The sequence below is a fragment of the Myotis brandtii genome, unplaced genomic scaffold (genome assembly GCF_000412655.1).
Source record: "Myotis brandtii unplaced genomic scaffold, ASM41265v1 scaffold627, whole genome shotgun sequence".
Taxonomy (NCBI): Eukaryota; Metazoa; Chordata; class Mammalia; order Chiroptera; family Vespertilionidae; genus Myotis; species Myotis brandtii.
Genome location: NW_005370397.1, coordinates 2,758,169 through 2,777,525, shown reverse-complemented (window position 1 = coordinate 2,777,525; position 19,357 = coordinate 2,758,169). Strand labels below are relative to the sequence as shown.

At 63.7% G+C, this 19,357-nt stretch overlaps 1 long non-coding RNA gene and 1 gene segment (V, D, J or C); one reads left to right on the top strand and one right to left on the bottom strand.

The window, feature by feature from the left end:
- Positions 1-118: 118 nt before the first annotated feature.
- On the bottom strand, positions 119-19,140 carry LOC106723694. Its single transcript, XR_001359398.1, has 3 exons — positions 19,074-19,140; positions 1,926-1,934; positions 119-129 (listed from the first exon to the last, which is right to left on the bottom strand). It is a non-coding gene; the product is annotated as an uncharacterized LOC106723694 (long non-coding RNA).
- LOC102244476 lies at positions 4,647-9,147 on the top strand. The segment is given in 5 exon segments: positions 4,647-4,719; positions 7,555-7,857; positions 7,963-8,286; positions 8,372-8,692; positions 8,730-9,147. Coding segments are annotated over 4 exon segments (1,278 nt in total).
- Positions 19,141-19,357: the final 217 nt, after the last annotated feature.

Genomic DNA, 19,357 nt, shown 5'->3' with positions numbered 1-19,357 from the left:
GCTGCGCGACCTCCCACCTCCCCGTGTTCCTATCAAACTTCCAGCCGGGTTGGTTTTGTGTGTCTGTCTGTTTTAGAGACAATTTCAAAGAGTAAGAGCAAGGGCTTCGAAGTTGTGGAAGACTCTGCCCTAAACACGAACACACACACCAAGGTCACTGAGGACACGCCTTGCGCCTGGCCGGGTGGCGCAGTTAGCTGGAGCGTCGTTCCAGGCACCAAAAAGATTGCGGGTTCCATTCCGCCAGGGCACACACCCAGGTTTCAGGTTCAACCCTGGGCGGGGCGACCACGAGAGGCAACCGCTCAATGTTTCTCTCTCACATCGATGTTTCTCTCTCTCCCTCCCTCCCTCCCTCCCCCCCTCTCTCTTTCTCTAAAGTCTAAAAACGCACCCTCAGGTGAGGATTAAAAGTAAAAAGCAAGTTGCTTGTGCGCAGACTACCAGACCCACACACTCGGCGGCTTACGGGAACTTGGTGGGCAGTGCGTGCAGCTTGTCAGGCGGTGGGAACGCGTGGGGAAGCTTGGGATGCGGGAAGGAGGCCTGTGACCGGACGCCTAGCTCTTGCCCCGTGACAGTGAGCGCGGGAGCCTGGTGGGACAACCTGCTCATCCGGACCGATGCTGGAGGGAGATGGAGCACAGGAGCCGATGCGCCGGCAGCCGTCTGCCTGGCTGACTCGTTTGGAAATAGGATCTTTGCCAATGGACTTCGGGTCAGGATCTTGAGATCACACTCGATGTGGGGTGGGTCCCAAGTCCAAGGACTGGTGGCCTCCAAAGACAGCCCTGGCTGGCTTGGCTCCTTGGATAGAGCGCCAGCTCATGGGCTGAAAGGTCCCAGATTTGATTCCAGTCGAGGGCAGGTACCTTGGTTGCAGGCTCAATCCCTGGCCTGGTCAGGGCGAGTGTGGGAAGCAACCATTCAATGTGTCTCTCTCACATTGATGTTTCCTCTCTCTCTGTCTCTCCACCTCCCTTCCACACTCACTAAAACTCAATGGAAAAAAATATCGTCGGGTCAAGATTAACAACAAACAAACAAACAAGAAGACATGGCACCAAGACGCCGGGGAGGAGGCTGCGCGCAGACAGAGGTGGAAGCTGGGGTGATGTCCAGCCCCAGATGCTGGAGCCGCACCGCCCCCTCGCTCACACCCCGGCTGACTGTGGCTTCCAGAATGCGCACGAACTCGCTCCTGTGGTTTTAAGGCACCACATTGTGGCGGAGCCGCAGGCACTCGGCACTCGGACGCTGGCAGCCGAGTTCTCCAACCTCCGAAGGCACAAGCCTGAGGGAGGTAGCTCATGGACTCGACCTTGGAAACCAGGAATGTCTGTTAAATAGCAAAGATCTGGACACAGCCCCAGGGCCCATCAGCAGACAAGTGGATAGAAAGCTGTGGTACATTTACACCATGGAATACTAGGCAGCAGCAAAAAAGAAGGATCTCTTACCTTCTGAGACAGCATGGAGGGACCTGGAGAGTATCAAGCTAAGTGACATAAGCCAGTCAGAGAAAGACAAGTATCACATGATCTCACTCATATGGGGAATCTAATGAACAAAATAAACGGGGTGAGGGCCGGGGGCGGGGGTGGGGGTGGCCTAGAGGGGGTCAATGGGGGGAAAGGGGACATATGTAATACTTTCAACAATAACGATTTTATGAATAAATAAATAAATAAATTTCTGTTAAATGAAGGACGTGATAAGCAACATGAAGGGACGAGGACTAACGGGGAGAGGGTCATCCCACGTTTAACAGTCACCAGGGATCAGCGTTCGGAATGACTGCCCTGCAGATTCCCAAGACCCTGCCAATGAGCTCACGTGCCTCTTGTGTCACACCGTCTTCGAAGTCCACCGGTCATGGGACTCGGGACCCATCCCAAATCAAGTGTGATCTCGAGATCCCAAACCGAATTTCACTGGCAAAGACCCTGTTTCCAAACGGTCAACAGGGCAGACGGCCGCCGGCGCCATCAGCTCCCCTGCTCCATCCCCCACCTGGCGCCATCAGCTCCCCTGCTCCATCCCCCACCCGGCGCCATCAGCTCCCCTGCTCCATCCCCCACCTGGCGCCATCAGCTCCCCTGCTCCATCCCCCGCCCGGTGCCATCGGCTCCTGGGCTCCATCTCCCACCGTGTTGGCGGCCTCAGGATGTAAAATGCCAAGAACACTTTAGGAAATGAGGTGAGGACAAGCACAGGGAGGGACCGGGGCGCCTGAGTGCCTGCAGACACACAAGCTCATAGCAATGGGAGCTCGTTAGCAATGGGAGCGTGTTAGCAATGGGAGCTCATTAGCAATGGGAGTTCATTAGCAATGGGAGCATTGGTATCAGGACAGGAGGCGCGCTGCGGCCTCCAGGTAATGCTTTCTGGAGATCAGGACACAGTACCCTCCCGGGAAGGCAGGGCCCACGTGCAGGGCCACCCTGGGTGCAAAGGATGGCAGGAAGCCTGGGGTGGCTCCGTCAGTGCCAGGAAGGAGGTGGGCCCGGGAAGACACATGCACATGTGCATGTCACACAGCTGCAGGCACCCACACACATGTGTACACATGTATGAACACAGAAACACTCACATCATACAGACACATGCATCCACACATGTGCACAGAGAGATCTGTTCATGTCACACAGGTGCACACACATGCACACCTGTATGCACACAGTGAGGCACATGCATGTCATACAGATGCTTACACATGTGCACACTGAGAGACACATGCATGCCTCATAGACATACCCACATGTGGTTATATACATGCCCGCATACGGAAAGACACATGCATCACACACATGTGTGCACTGGAGACATGTGCATTGGGCGTGCCACGCCGATTCACACGCTCACATACATGTGCACAGCTGAGACACAGCTTGTTTAGATGCAGGCTCTGTCCTGAGTCCTGAAGGACAGGAACGATGGGGTAGGGCCACAGCAGGGCGGCCGAGGAGGCTGGGGCACTTGCCTGCTGGGTAGGGGGCATCTAGGCCCAGCCCTGGAGAGAGGGGGCGGCTCAAGGGCGATTCCTCAGGCCTGGGCAGGGAGACAGCCCCAGGGAGGAAGGAGCAGCAGACCCGTGTGCTCAGAGCCGAGTGGGAGACATTCTCCTCCAAGTCCAAGGGGCCAGCAGGGCAGCCCAGGCTGGAGATAGAGCCACCTCCACAGGCCCCCGCCCGCCTCCACAGGCCCCTGCCCCGCGCCAGCATCCCTGCGCCATCTGGGAGGTAAGGATAAAGCCAGGAGGCTGGCCTGGCCGGAGGCCCAGGCCCCATGTGCCCACAGCCCAGGGAGAATGGACAGGGGTGCCGGGGACCAGGGCAGCTGAGCGGAGCCCTAGCCCCACACATCCCCATGTGTGAAGACTGCAGGGTCGGGCACCACCATCCAAGCCCACCAAGCTGCCCAGCTGGGCTCTGCCTGCTCCAGGCCTGTGGTTTCTCTCAGAATCATGGGCTCTTCCAAGGAATTCCATATTCCCCACTGCCTCCCGCGCAGCACCCGTCCCCGGAGCCAAGCGTGGGGCGTGATAGGCCAGGGCGGTCTGCCCTGGGGCCGCGGCTCCTGCTGTGTCCTGCTCTGTACACGTCAGCCCCCCCCCGCCCCCTGCCCAGCCTTCCATGCAGCAGCCCTTTTGGGGTCTCCCCAGGCCACGGGGCCTGACAGAGCCACCTGCACACAGCCTCTTGCATGGGGACAACTGGCCCAGGGGACAGGGTCCTGATGTGTCCTCTCTAAGCCTCTGCACCCCACACTGACCAGCTGGACTGCCAGGTTCCCTTGGGTGGGAGGGGGGCCTTCAGGGGGTTCTGAGGACACAGAGGCCTGTGGGACACGTCCACGGCATGAAGGCACACACCAGAGCGTCGACGATGGGCCGGCCGCCCCAGCAAATCAGAGTTGATGCCGTGGGCACCTCCAGGCCATCCCTCTGCCCCACACACTTGGTGGCCACGCACAGCAGGGCGGTGGCACGGTGGCCCCAGGCTTCAGCGGCTAGAGGGGTCTTGTAGCCAACCTCACAGTCACCACCAGCCTCCCCCCAGGCCCCTCTGGCCCCCACGGGCCAGACCACCGGTCACAGCCCTGACAGGGACTCCAGCTCCAGGACATGACATGGGAGCAGCTCATGGGTGATGGTCACCCGCCAGCATGTGCCAGGGCCCAGGGAGAGCCAGGGTCTTCCTGTCCCTAACGGCCCGTGCCCTGCATACGCACCCCGGGAGCCCGCTCCTCCAGGGGCAAGACCCATGACGGTGGGCAGCGTGCCCGCGGGAGGCCCTGTCCGCATGTCAGTGCATGGCCCACCAGGCCTCCACTCTCAGCACAAACATTCACAGCCCTTCCCTCCCAGGGAGCAGGCTGCATGGGCGGTAAAGGGGGCACGGCACGGTCAGGAGAGCACCTGCGTGGGGACCTCGCCGGCGGCGGTCGCTCCATCGACTTCCCAAGAACAGAGAGGCGGGAACTGCCAGGGCTGCGGGCCGGGGGTTCCCATTCCATTTTTAGCCGAGAGCGATGAGGCAGAGCTCCCCTCCCCCCGCCCCATTGGCTGGACGTAAAAATAACAACAATGGTTTCTACAGGTTGAGCTCCCCGGCCTGGGAGCCTTTCCCTGGAGCCACGGGTGGTGGGGATGGGCCACGCCGTCGCCACACCAGTCACCTCGCCAGCCAGGCACCTGACCAAGGCCCCAGCGTTCAGGTACTTCCACTCCGGGGCTACTCCAGGCAGCAGTGAGGGACAGGCCGCCCAGGCTACTGCCCGGAAGAGGATACCTGGATGCCCACCCAGCCTGGCCCTGGCCTCCTGGTCACTGCTTACCGCTCAGCTGTCCCTCCCCTGAATGAGGACACAGGGAAGCAGGACCAAGACCAGAGCCAACCTGGAGGAGACAGGGAGCCAAGAGCCTCCGTGGAACAGGCTGGGCAGGGCCCCAGGCCCAGGGCAGGGAACATGCAGAGGGTACGGGCAGTGGGCTGCACGGAGATCAGCCAGGAGGGCGGCCCCCAGCCTAGGGCCAGGGGACACAGCAGGCCAGCCTGGGGCACAGCCTCCGGCCTGGGCTGGGCTGAATAAGGGGTCTGCACTGGGGTGGGCTGGGCCAAAGGTGGCTGAAGTGGACAGAGTTGTTTAAAGGGAGATGGGGTGTCCTCGGCTCAGCTGGGCCAGGTTGGTCAATCTGGGCGGTGCTCGGCCATGCTGGGCTGAGCTGGGCTGGACTAAGCTGGGCTGGACCAGGCTGTTCCCTGCTGAGCTTGAGCTTTAGCTGAGCCAAGCTGAACTGGGCTGAACTGGGCCCACCAACCTCAGGGATGGGATGGGATGGGATGGGATGGGATGGGATGGGTGAACTGGGCTAGGCTGAGTGAACTGGGCTGAGCTGGGCTGAACTGGGCTGAGCTGGGCTGAGTGACCTAGGCTGAGCTGGGCTTGGCTGGTCTGGGCTGAGCTGAGCTGAGCTGGGTTGAATTGGGCTGAGCTGGGCTGGGTTGATCTGGGCTGAGTGAACTGGGCTGAGCTGAACTGGGCTGAGCTGGGCTGAACTGGGCTGAGCTGGGCTTGGCTGGTCTGCGAAACTGGGTTGAGCTGAGCTGGGCTGAGTGAACTGGGCTGAGCTGGGCTGAGCTGGGCTGAGCTGGGCTAAACTGGGTTGAGCTGAGCTGGGCTGAGTGAACTAGGCTGAGCTGGGCTGAGCTGGGCTGAGCTGGGCTGAGCTGGGTTGAATTGGGCTGAGCTGAGCAGAACTGGGCTGAACTGGGCTGAGCTGGGCTGAGTGAACTGGGCTGAGCTGGGCTGGGCTGAGCTGAGCTGAGCTGGGCTGAGCTGAGCTGAGCTGGGCTGAGCTGGGCTGTACTGAGCTGAGCTGGGCTGAGCTGGGCTGTACTGAGCTGAGCTGGGCTGAGCTGGGCTGAGTGAACTGGGCTGAGCTGGGCTGGGCTAGGCTGAGCTGGTTTGAACCAGGCTGAGCTGAGCTGAACTTAGCTGAACTGGGCTGATCTGGGCTGTACTGAGCTGAGCTGGGCTGAGCTGGGCTGAGCTGGGCTGGGCTGAGCTGAGCTGGGCTGAGCTGGGCTGAACTGAGCTGGGCTGGGCTGAGCTGACCTGGGCTGAGCTGAGCTGAGATGGTCTGAACCAGGCTGGGCTGAGCTATACTGGGCTGAACTGGGCTGAACTGAGCTGGGCTGAGCTGAGCTGGGCTGGGCTGTGATGGGCTGAGCTGGGCTGAGCTGGGCTTGGTTGGGCTGGTGAGCTGAGCTGAGCTGATCTGGGCTGAGCTGAGCTGGGCTGGGCTGGGCTGAGCTGGGCTGAGCTGAGCTGGGCTGAGCTGGGCTGAACTGAGCTGGGCTGGGCTGAGCTGACCTGGGCTGAGCTGAGCTGAGATGGTCTGAACCAGGCTGGGCTGAGCTATACTGGGCTGAACTGGGCTGAACTGAGCTGGGCTGAGCTGAGCTGGGCTGGGCTGAGCTGAGCTGGGCTGAGCTGAGCTGGGCTTGGTTGGGCTGGTGAGCTGAGCTGGGCTGGGCTCAGCTGAGTTGGGCTGGGCTGGGCTGGGCTGGGCTGGGCTGGGCTGGGCTAAGCTGGGCTGAGCTGTTCTGAGCTGAGCTGGGCTGAGCTGGGCTGGGCTGTGCTGGGCTCTGCCTGGTCCCGCAGGGTAGTGCTGTTTTCTGAAATCCTCCTGACTTGGCTCAGTTGTGCTAAATGTACCCCATCCATGAGGAAGGTTGTCCTTGGCTGGCGGGTGGAGATGGATGAGGTAGAATGCATTTTGTTTGATTTTGTAGACAGAGATAAGATGAGTTTCACGGCTTGAAATGTTCTATTCTGGGCTCACCTGGGCCAAGATGGACCCAGGTGGGCTCCCTGGAGCTGAGCCTGGACTGGGCTGGGCTGAGCTTGGCTGGCTGCACAGAGCTGGGCCCGGGTCCGACGGGCTGAGGTCTGGGGTTCCCAGGCCAGGCGACGGCAGGCGGGGTCACTGCTGGGGGCGGGCCTGAAGCGGGCTCCCTCGGGAGGTCAGTGGGGAAGCCTGGCTGGTCAGAGAGGTGGGGTGAAGGGGCACCCTCAGCTGCAGAGCGTCCAGCCCAGTAGCAGGAGGTGGGGGTGGGATGGGCCACACTCATGATTCCTATGGGTTGGGGGCCTCTGGACCCCAGGCCTTGGTGGGGGGGCTGAGGGTGGGGGCAGAGGAGACATCTTGCTGATCCCTGGGGGGCTCGGGGTCCCAGCTCCGCAGTCGGGGGGCGGGGTGCGATGGCTCTGAGCCTCTGCTGCTTGAGGAGCGGAGAGCTCCCTCGTGGGCGGGTGGCATGTGCTGCCCTCAGGGCTGAGGGGTCCGACGAGGGGCGGGGGCAGCAGCAGCTTCGGGCGGCACAGGCTTCTGGGAGGAACCGGGGATGAGCCCCAAATGAGCCTGGGCTGCTCCGCGCCCCAGGCTGGAAGGAGGGCCCATGCTCCCTCCCAGACTCCCGGGGCCCTGGGAGAGGCTGCCCAAGACCAAGGCGCCAGTGCTGACGGGGGCCCCGTTCCATCCCGCAGTCTCCATGTGGCACCCAGACGTCTTCCCCTTGGCCCCCTGCTCCAGAGGCACCGCCGGGGGGCCCGCCTCTGTGATGCTGGGCTGCCTGGTCAAGGACTACATCCCAGAGCCCGTGACCGTGACCTTGACCTGGGACACAGGATCCCTGAATACGAGCGTCGTGACCCTCCCCGCTGTCTTCAACTTGAACTCCAGCCGCTACACCACCAGCAGCCTGGTGACCGCCTCTAGCCAATGGGCCAAACAGAAATTCACCTGCAGCGTGGAGCACGCCGGGTCCACAATCGTCAGCAAGACCATAGGTAGGCCGAGGCCAGCGGGCGAGGAGCAGGCCGGGCAGGAGGGCAGCGGAGCGGGGCTCAGAGGCTCAGAGAGGCCTCCGTGGGGCCCGCCGCCTCTGTCCTTAGGGTGCGCCGCGAACGTCACCCAGCCCACGGTGAGGCTCTACCACTCGTCCTGCGACCCCAGCGGCGACACCCACGCCACCATCCAGCTGCTGTGCCTCATCACCGACTTCACCCCGGGCGACCTCAAGGTCACCTGGCTGGTGGACGATCAGAGGAGCGAGAACCTGTTCCCGACGACCGACCCCCCTCGGCAGGAGGGCGCGCTGGCCTCCACCTCCAGCCGGCTCAACATCAGCCAGGGGGAGTGGGTGTCCCTGAGAACCTACGCCTGCCAGGTCAGCCTGCATGGCTGTACCATTAAGGCCCAAGCCCGCACCTGCCCAGGTACAGCCCTCCCCGCACCCACACCCGCCTCTGAGGGCCAGCAGGGGCCGGACGCAGCCTCACGCAGCCCCTCTGCACCCTCCAGAGTCCGAGCCCCGTGGCGTGAGCGTCTACCTGATCCCGCCCAGCCCCCTGGACCTGTACGTCCACAAGTCGCCCAAGGTGTCCTGCCTGGCCGTGGACCTGGCCAGCCTGGAGGGCGTGAACCTGCAGTGGTCCCGGGAGGGTGGGGGCCTCCTGACCAAGGCCACCCAGAGCAGCAAGCGCCACTTCAACATGACCTACTCCGTCACGTCCACCCTGCCCGTGGACGCCAGCGACTGGATCGAGGGCGAGACCTACAAGTGCAAGCTGACCCACCCAGACCTGCCCCAGGCCATCGTGCGCACCATCGCCAAGGCCCCCGGTGAGCGGCTGGGCCGAGGCCCCACGCCCGTCCACAGGCAAGCGCGCTGCCCCCGAGGTCTTCGTGTTCCCGCCGCCTGAGAAGGAGCAGGGGGCCCAGGTCACCCTCACCTGCCTGGTCCAGAACTTCTTCCCCGCGGACATCTTGGTGCAGTGGCTGCGGGACGGCGCCCTGATCCCCAGCGACCAGTACGCCACCACGCAGCCCCTCAGGGACCGGGGCGCCAGCCCTGCCTTCTTCGTCTTCAGCCGCCTGGAGGTCAGCCAGGCCGACTGGGAGAAGAGGAGCAGATTCACCTGCCGAGTGACCCACGAGGCTCTGCCCGACTCACAGACCCTCGAGCGATCAGTGTCCAAAGACCCTGGTAATTAAGGCCCTGCCTCCCGCCCCCTCCAGGCTCCCGCTGGGACGGAGGGAGGGCCTGCCGCCCCTGCTCCTGCTGTCAATAAACTCAGTGCCTGCTCAGAGCCTGGGTGCACTGGTTCTTGCGGGGTAGGACTGGGAGTCTGGGGTGTCTGGCAAAGAGGAAAGGACTTCCGAGAGGGGACAGGAGGGTTGGGCGGGGCTGAGCGGGGCTCTGTCCACCATCCTCCTGCCAAGCCCCCATGCATCCTGCCCACTCCAAGGAGCCCTGGGAACCAGAGGGTGGACCCAGGGGAGGACCATGGGGACCCCAGCTCAGCCCACAGCCCCTGCCTCTCCGGAGGCCCTGGAGGCCTTGGTCTCCACCCCAGGCTCCTGCTGGCCCCTCTGGACACAGACAAACTCCCGCAGGTGCAGCTGCACACACAAACCCTTCTGGGTGGAGAGACGGGCTGAGTGCGATGCCCACACAGGCGCCCACACGCAGGGAGCCAGACAGCCCCCGTCAGCCCCACAGCTGGCATCCCCAGAAACATGGGCAGGGACAGGTCCCAACCCCGAGCCCACCCCACCCTGATCCTCACCTCACTCCACCCAGGCTGTCCCGGGACAGGCCGGCCCTCAAAAGCTCACAAGCATGCCCCCATGGGCCTCACACGCAGTCACGCCTGCCATGCCGGCCCTGCCCCCACACACTCTGCAGTGACCCAACAGCGCCACCCAACGCCAACCTCCGTGCCCCGTGTGGGCAAATGTGTCGCCCATGCCCTCCTAGGCGGCCTCCCTTGGTCTACCTCTTACCCAGGCCACCCCGAATCCTTGCTCCCCATCATGCCTGGGCCACAGGACCCAAAACGGGCATGGAGAAGACCCCCTCCCTCTGGCTGGGAGCCCAGCAGGCCTCCCCCCAAACCCTCCCTGCCAGCTGCGTCCACAGCGGACAGACACATACATGGAACAGACACACACACTGATGCACAGGGCACACACACAGAGACACACATAGATGGACACACACACACACGGACAGACAGCTACACACAGATACACATAGACACAATGCAAAGACACACACTGACATACTAACACAGAGAGAGACACATGTGGACACACACATGGTTGCACTGACACACATGGACACACACACACCCCAGAGCAGGCTGCTGGCCCTGTGTCTGGGGCCTGGAGGCTGCAGGGATCAGAGTCAGGGACCAAGCCCTCCTCCACTCCAAGCTCGTGTGCACATCCAACAGTGTAGACCCCCAATCCATCCTGTGCACACACGCGCACACGCATGCGCACACACATGTGCACACACACACATGCACGCACACACACACACCCCAGCATTCGTGAGCATTTCTCATGGGAAGTGGGGAACGCCAGCCCACACTCTGAGGGCACCGCCCAGAGGGACCGGCTGGTGCGCTGCCCGAGAGCTGGCGCCTGTACGCGGGCACACCTCAGTCCTCGAAACAGGAGGCCGAGGGACAGCGGTGGGACCAGCACAGGGCCAGGGGCAGCTCGGGCCCCACGTGGCCAGGCCCCTTGGAGCGATGGCCCAGGCTGTGGGGCTCAGATCCCCCTGAGGACTCAGGGCAGCAGGCTGTGCACAGTTTAGAGGGGTCTCCGGGCCGCAAGCGAGAAGCTGAGTGAGCACGGGGCTGGGTGGGCGCCATCCTCCCGGGTAGGAGCTGGGCAGAGCCGGAGCTGCGGTGAGGGCCACGGGCCTGGCTAGGGAGACCAGGGGTCCGGATAGCAGCCTGAGGGATGGAGGGAGAGAAAAGGAGCCACTGGAGTAGGGGCAGAAGGCAGCGGGCTGCAGCCCTCCCACCAGCCACCCTGGGCCGGGCCAGGCAGAGTCTCAGACCCCAGCCCTCCAGGTGGGCCGGCTGCCCTGGGAAGAGGTCACCAGACTGGACAGGGACTGCCTGAGCCCCAGGCTGCAGGGACCAGGCTGCAGGGCTCTGTGCTGCCCACACTGAGGCTGGGGGCTGACTGACCCCCCACACCCAGGCTGGGGGCTGACTGACCCCCCACGCCCAGGCTGGGGGCTGACTGACCCCCCACACCCAGGCTGGGGGCTGGCTGACCCCCCACACCCAGGCTGGGGGCTGGCTGAGCCCCCACACCCAGGCTGGGGGCTGACTGACCCCCCACCCAGGCTGGGGGCTGACCGACCCCCCACACCCAGGCTGGGGGCTGACCGACCCCCACACCCAGGCTGGGGGGCTCACTGACCCCCACACCGAGGTTGGGGGCTGACTGACCCCCCACACCCAGGCTGGGGCTGACCGACCCCCACACCCAGGCTGGGGGGCTCACTGACCCCCACACCGAGGTTGGGGGCTGACTGACCTGCACCCGCAGAGCTGGACCTGCAGGACCTGTGTGTGGGGGCGGCCGAGGGTGAGGAGCTGGACGGACTGTGGAGCAGCCTCTTCATCTTCATCGCGCTCTTCCTGCTCAGTGTGAGCTATGGCGCCTCCATCACCCTCTTCAAGGTGGGACCCTGCCCCCATTCCAGGCCCGGTGGGGTGGGGGTGGGAGACTCAGCAAGAGGGACAGAGAGCCATGGCCAGTGTTGCTCAGTGGGTAGAACGTCGGCCTGTGGACCAAAGGGTCCCAGGTTCGATTTTGGTCAAGGGCACATACCTTGTTTGCAAGTTCCCCGGCCCTGGTCTAGGTGCGTGCGGAAGACAGCCAATCGATGTGACTCACATCGATGTTTCTCTCTGTCTCTCCCCTTCCCTTCTACTCTCCCTAACAATCAATGGAAAAAAAATCCTCTGCTGAGGATTAACAGCAACAACAAAAAAAATAGACTGAGACGGGGCGGAGGCCCTCACACACGCCCTCCTCGCAGGTGAAGTGGGTCTTGGGCGCCGTCCTGCCGGGGCCGCCCCAGGCCACCCACGACTACGAGAACATCAAGGACATCGCATGGCCGGCGGCCTGGGTGCGGAGCAGCAGCTCTGGCCTCGCTGCCTTCCTCCCCCGGCCTGAGCGTCCTTGAGGCTGCTCTGCCCCAGGCTAACGGGAGCTGACGCACCTCCAAAGGGGCCAGCGTCCGGGATCCAACCACAGCTCACGGACATGGACATCCGGAAGGTTCCAGCTCAGGCCCAAGGCCCTGGCACCCAGGGGGCCACCAATCACAGCCCCGGTCCCACCCCATCTACCCTCCCCCAGAGTGGCCAGGGCTGCTTGACCCCAGCCCCTGAGGTCGGGGCTGCTCCAATTCTTACTGGACAACTCCTGGACCACAGTGAGGCCTGGAGCCATGGCCTGGCCCACCGCCCAGAGTCCGGAGCCAAGCCGAGGACCCAGAGCCATGTCCAGCCCCAGGTCTCACTCCCTGGTCTTCCTCTCAGTCTGAGGGCTCTGCCCCTGGGGCCCTGGGCCCTCTGCTCACCCTCCTGCCGCCACCCCACCCCTATCCCTGCCGGATGTGGAGGCAGAGAAGCCCTTCTGGGAGAGGCTCCGAGACTGTGTGGGGCTGTGGGCAGGGCCTCACTGGTGGGAAAAGGGGTCCCGCAGGCAGAGAAGGGGTCCCACGGGGTCCACACAGCGGCCACACCGTCCAGCAGCCCCAAGCCCACCCACCACAGCCTTGTCCCACCTCCCACTCCTGTTTGGCAGTTCGGTTTCCTTCCCTTTGGGTTTCTTAGTAAAGTTCCTTTTTTACAAATTCCAGGTCCCCTGGGTGTGCTTTGGGGGTGGTGCCTGTGGTCCCATGGGGGTGGTCAGACGAGGGGCACAGGGCACTTCTGGGGCTGCAAGGGGCCCTTCGACGCCCCCAGAAACACCTGGCCTGGCCCCCATCACACCCGCTTGCTGGTCTGTGGCCCAGACTCGCTGCCCCTTCCCACACTGACACGAAGCCAGCACCCCGACTCCTGTGTTCAGTACCAGCCACAGGGACACAGCTTCCAATCCCCAGGCAGGGCCAGGATCAGCCTCCCCCAGTCACCGCCCCAGCCACCCGCCCGCTGAGCACACACACGGGCCGTCCTTGGCCCCCGTTCTCCCTGGGCCAGTCTGGGTGACTGGGTGGGCTGTGTGGGGCTGGCCGCCATCCTGCTGGAAAAGGAACCAGGTGAGCTCAAGAGACGGCCAGAGGGCCAAGGGCAGTGGGGGCACCAGGCCATGCTTCCCCAGGTAAAGAGGCAGCTGCCCTGGTTGGGGGACCTGCCCCTGAGGGTCTCTGTGCAGCCGCTGGAAATGGGAGGAGAACGCGTGAACACACGTGATGAAGAGCAGGGTTATCTCACATACAAAGAGCGCTCAGGAGCCAATAAAGAGGACAGTGAGCAGTGGGTCCTTCACAGCAAGAAAAAACCAAGTGGCCAATAACAGGAAGAGCATGTTCAGTAACTAGAAAAGGTACCATAGGAGGAAGGGGGTGGGGTGAGGGTAGGAGTGGGGGGAGTCTGCTCAGGGTCTCACCCCATCTGCGGTGTGGACAGTGTTAAGGCCACTCTGCAGGCCCAGAGGTTGTGTTGCCAGCATCCAAACACCCAGGCCCCCTGGACGGGAGACTTCAGCCCCCCGATGGCCCTTCAGAGAGCCTGCTCCGTGAGGGGGGATTGGGGGGACCCACATCACACAGCCGATGTGGACGAGGATAGAAACACCAGCGCACAGCCTGCCAGGCTCAGACCTGGGCACCCAACCCCATTGGAGTAGAGAGGCCACGACTGGGCAACTCTGGGGCCTATCCAGAGACGCTGGGGGCATGCCAAATAGGGCACCGGGGCACAGGGCACTGAGGGCAGGGGCCTTCAGGCTGCGGCCCGCCCTGCTGTGCACTCACACAGACACACACTCGGGGACACACACTTGGGGACACACACTCACTGACACACTCAGGGACACACGCTGTCACACACTTGGGGACATATGCTCTCACACACAGATGCACACACAGCCGCCAGGAGCAAGATCTCCCTGCCCCCTACACAGGCCTGTCCAGCAGAGCCTGGTGCCCTCCTGCCCTCCCCCTGGTCTCCTGCCCTGGGAGCCCCCAGCCCAGCTCAGCATCCTTGCTCTCTGACTTGCACCCCAGACCATGAGACACCCCACAGACCCCAGAGCAAGGACAAGGGCTCGGCTCACACACGTTGAACTGCGTCTCTGCCAAGCCCAGGGGGGAGGCGTGCAGGTCATCCCACCTGCAGGCCACCCCACCTGGGGGCCAACCCCTGGGGCCTGAGCACAGCAGGGCAGGGAGGGGACAGGACCACCCCCGGGCTGTGGGACCTGCCACCCGCCTCCCAGCAGCAAGAGGCTGCCTCCCGGGCCCCTCTCTCCACTCCCTCCCCCTCTTAACCCCCACAGTGGCCTGAAGGGTAACCCCAAAGCTGGGTCCACATCCCCCTGGAACCTGTGCCTGGAACCTCATTTGGAAAAAGGGTCCTTGCAGACGTGACTAAAGTTGAGGGCCTTAAGATGAGAGCACCCCGTGGCCCCCAGTCCGCTGGTTGGCGAGCGCCGTCACGAGAGAGAAGCGGAGATGCGGACACCGAGGAGACAGGGCGCTGTGTCCACCGGCCGAGGGACGCGCGGAGCCCAGAGGCTGGGAGTGGGCCTCCGGAGGGCGCGCCGCCCTGTCCACATTTTGATGGGCGTCCGGCCTCCAGACGGAGAATGAATTTCTGTTGTTTGAAGCCACTTAGCCTGTGGTCCTTTGTCATGGACGCCCCACAAGCCGGCAAGGCTTGGCCACGCAGAGGCCCCCCTCCTTCCGAAGAAGCCCGGGGAGGACCCGTCCCCAGCTCTCCCCTCCCAGCGGGCCCCTCGAGCAGCCCGACACTCCCACTCGGGCCTCTGCCAGCTGCCGCCACCACCGGTCATCATGAGTCAAGGTCGTGTCTCAAGGCCCCAATGGACGCCTCCTCTTCTGCCCCAAATCACACGCCCGTCTACACCCACACTGGGGCGTACCATCCCTGTGTGAGCCTGGCTGAGTCCCCCCAGTGCCCCCACTGCCCTCCTTGGTTTCGTCCATGCCAGGCACTGTGCCAGCCATGAGGCCCCGTCACGCATCCCTTGCTGGTGCCACTGCTCCCTGGGGCCGGGCTTTGGACCCCATGGAGAGCACAGGGCCTGGGGGTTCCCGGGAAGGCAGGAAGGCCGAGCCGGCTCTCGCTGGTTTTGCTCAGTGGATAGAGTGTCAGCCTGTGGGCCAAAGGGTCCCGGGTTCGATTCCGGTCAAGGGCACGTACCTCAGTTGCAGGCTTCTCCTTGGTCAGGGCTCATGCAGGAGGCAACCAATCGATGTATTTCTGTCTGACCCTCTCTCTTCCACTCTCCCTAAAAATCAACGGAAAAATATCCTGGGGTGAGGATCAACAACAAAAGAAAGAAGGCAGAGCTGCTGGACACTCATCCCCATGCAGACAGCGCTGGTACCAGAGGCTGTGCAGACGGCTTTGGGACAAAACCCAGGCGGCCTGGCACCCTGGAATCCTGGGGTCCTAGGAACACCCAGAGGCTCTGAGGTGCCCCAAGCTCTCCGCCTCTGTCCACCCTCTGCCTTCGGCTCCGCCTGCCCTGGGCCCCTGACCCCTGTGAGGAACTGACCTCCCTGGGGCCATTGTCACTGACCAGCAGGTGCGCAGTCTGGAGGGGACAGTCAGCACCTTCTGCATGTGAAGTAATGACTGACAGGTAAACACAGGCGCCAGCCAGGCCCAGCTGCCCTTGTGTGTCCAGGCCGGGCCACCTCCTAGGAGTGGGGGTCACCTGTGGGGCCCGTGGGGCCTGTGGGAAAACCCTGGATGGGAAAATGGGCAGATGTGGGCTAAGGCAGCACGTGCTGCCCCAACCTGCAGGGGTGGCCTCATGCCCACCCTGGCTTCAGGCTGGGCCCCAGATGCTCACAGTCTTCTTGCCCACCCTGTGGCCTGCTCACCGGGGGTCACTTCGGGCCAGCCCTGTGCCTGGGACCCCTGCCCCGCAGCCCTCACAGCCTGGAGCCACCTCAGCCTGTCCCTCGGCTCCCGCTGCACTGCCTCGGCCTCTGCGTCCCTGCAGCTCGGCCCCCGGCCCAGCCCCATGAGCAGCCACCCGAGCCAGGACCCACCGCCAGACCAGGCTCCTGAGGGTCACAGCCCAGGCCGCACACACCTGGCCTTGCCACAGCCAGACCACAGACCAGACATGACGTGCAGACGGGCAGCCCAGACTGGTGGGACAGGAAGTGGCGAGTGACCCCATCTAGGGTCATGACACGGTCTGAAGCCCCTCCCCAGGCTGCCCTTCAGTTTTAGCCTTCCCAGAGCGAGCGGGAGCCGGCAGGGGCAGGGGTCTCTGCGCCACACAGCCTCGGGCAGGGCAGCTGGCCGGGGGCCTGGGGCTCTCGGCCTCAGACCCTCCAGCAGCCTCAAGCAGGTGGGTCCTGGATGCTGCCCCATCCACTCCTCATCAGGTACTCTGAGCCGTCCTGGGACCAGGGATGCAGAGAGCAGACACCAAGACAGAGAGAGAAAAGGCAAACAGGACCGAGAGCCAAGAGGACCCAGGGCAGGATGCTCTACCCGGACAGGGATGAGCTGGGATACTGTGGCCTGGGCTGGGCTGGGGTGGGCTGAGTGAACTGGGTTGAGCTGGGCTGAGCTGGGCTGGGCAGAGCTGAACTGGGCTGAGCTGGGCTGAGCTGGGCTGGGCAGAGCTGAACTGGACTGAACTGGGCTGGACTGAGCTGGGCTGAGCTGGACTGAGCTGGGCTGAACAGGGCTGGGCTGAGCTGGGCTGAGCTGGGCTGAGCTGGATTGGGCTGGATTGGGCTGAGCTGGGCTGAGCTGGGCTGAGTGAACTGAGCTGGGCTAGGTGAGCTGGGCTGAGCTGAGTGAGCTGAACTGGGCTGAGCTGGGCTGAGTGAACTGGGCTGGACTGGGCTTGACTGGGTGAACTGGGCTGAGCTAGGCTGAGCTGGGCTGGATTGGGCTAAGCTGGGCTGAGCTGGGCTGAGCTGGGCTAAACTGGTCTGAGATGAACTGGGCTGAGCTAATTTGGGCTGGGCTGGGCTGAGCTGAGTGAACTGGGCTGAGCTGGGCTGAGTGAACTGGGATGGGCTGAGCTGGACTGGGCTGGGTTGAGCTGGGCTGAGCTGGGCTGGATTGGGTTGAGCTGGGCTGAGCTGAACTGGGCTGAGCTGGGCTGAGCTGGGCTGAGCTGAGTGAACTGGGCTAAGCTATGCTGAGTGAACTGGGCTGGGCTGGGCTGAGCTGGGCTGAGCTGAGTTGAGCTGAACTGGGCTGAGCTGGGCTGAGCTGAGCTGAGCTGAGCTGGGTTGAGCTGAGCTGCGCTGGGCTGGGCTGGGCTGGGCTGAGCTGGGCTGAGCTGAGCTGAACTAGGCTGAACTAGGCTGAGCTGGGCTGAGTGAACTGGGCTGGGCTGAGCTGGGCTGAGCTGAGATGGGCTGGGCTGGGCTGGGCTGAGCTGAGCTGAGCTGAGCTGAGCTGAACTGGGCTGAGCTGGGCTGAGCTGGCTTGAGTTGGGCTGAGCTGGGTTGAGCTGAGCTGGGCTGGGCTGAGCTGGGCTGAGCTGCCTGAGCTAGGCTGAGTGAACTGGGCTGAGCTGGGCTGAATGAAGTGGGCTGAGCTGGGCTCAGCTGGGCTGAGATGGGCTGAGCGGGGCTGAGTGAACTGGGCTGAGCGGGGCTGAGAGGGACTGAGCTGAGCCGGCTACCAGTTGGCAAATGGGAGGACCTGGGTTCAGTATGGATCACCTCCAGAGCCAGTTCCCCACCCCGGCTGCCCCCTGTGTTTCCAAGGGCACATGAGGGCCATGCAATCAGAGGTACCTGTGCCCTCTCTTCTCCCACCATGTCTCTGAGAGAATCAGAAACAGACCAGTGGTGTCCTGTGTGCCCAGCCTGTCTGGGTGGGACACCTCACAGGGCTGGTTTGGTCGAGTCTCTAGTCTCCAGAGCTTCGTAGGCCCTGCGGTGGGCCTCTGCTTGCTGGGGCTGCGGTGGTTTGCAGAGGAGACTGCTTAGACTGGACTCTGACCAGGGAAGTCTGAGTGGCCCATGGAAGCCCAGGCCCCTCTCTTCTGTGTATGCCCTCCAACACAGCAAGGCTGGCCCTCGGGGCAGGCCAGCAGCAGGGCCAGACCCCTCGGTGCTCACCTGTGTCCCCCTCTGGGCCCACCTTTCATGACCCCAGAACTCTGGGAGAGACATGGCCACGCCCACTGCACAGAGGGAGCTGAGGCCCCAGTGGTGCCCACTGACTCAGCTGGTCCATGGAGAGCTGTGTGGATGACGTGGCTCCATTCGCACGTGGCCTGTGTAAGGAGCGTGTCCCGGTCCACGTGCTGGAGCTCTGAGCAGTGTGTCCAGAAACAATGCGGCTGGACTCGGCGGCCAGTCCCAACCCCGATGCCTGGCCTTCAGGCTGAGTGACCTTAGGGCAGTTACTCGCCCTCTCTGTGCCTGTTTGCCCAGGGCAGAGGGGCGGTGGGCATCGTCTCATCCGCGTGGGGCTGTCAGGGGTCTCACAGCATGTCCTGTGTTGCAGTGAGCCCCAGCAGCCCCACACTCTTCCCACTGAGCCTCACGAGCACCGACTCAGCTGGTCATGTGGTCATCGGCTGCCTGGTCCAGGACTTCTTCCCATCGGCGCCCGTGAACGTGACCTGGGGCAGCAGCGGGCCGGGCACCTCCATCCGGAACTTTCTCCCCGCCCCCACCTCCCGGGGCCTGTACACCATGGTCAGCCAGCTGACCCTGCCGGCCGACCAGTGCCCAGATGGCGCGACCCAGAGTTGCCACGTGCAGCACAACTCCAGCCCCAGCAAGACCAAGAACGTGCCCTGCAAAGGTCAGAGGTCGGGCCAGGGCGGGGTGGGGGCACCACCACACTCACCAGGGCTCCCCTCACACAGCAGTGGGCTCAGGTGGAGCCCCCGCAGAGCTGGGAGAGTGTGAGGGCGGGGCTGGAGCAGGAGGAGGGAAGGGGATGTGGGCCCAGGGGCACTGAGGGCTCTGTCTCTCTCTCAGTTAAGACACCCACATGCTCGAACTGCCAGCCCCGCCTGACCCTGAGCCCGCCAGCCATCGAGGACCTGCTCCTGGGCTCCAGTGCCAACCTCACATGCACGCTGAGTGGCCTGAGAAAGCCCCAGGGTGCCAGCTTCACCTGGAACCCCACGGGCGGGAAGGATGCCATCCAGGAGGCCCCGCAGCGCGATGCCTGCGGCTGCTACAGCGTGTCCAGTGTCCTGCCGGGCTGCGCCGAGCCGTGGAACCGCGGGCAGAGGTTCTCCTGCAGCGCCACCCACCCCGAGGCCAGG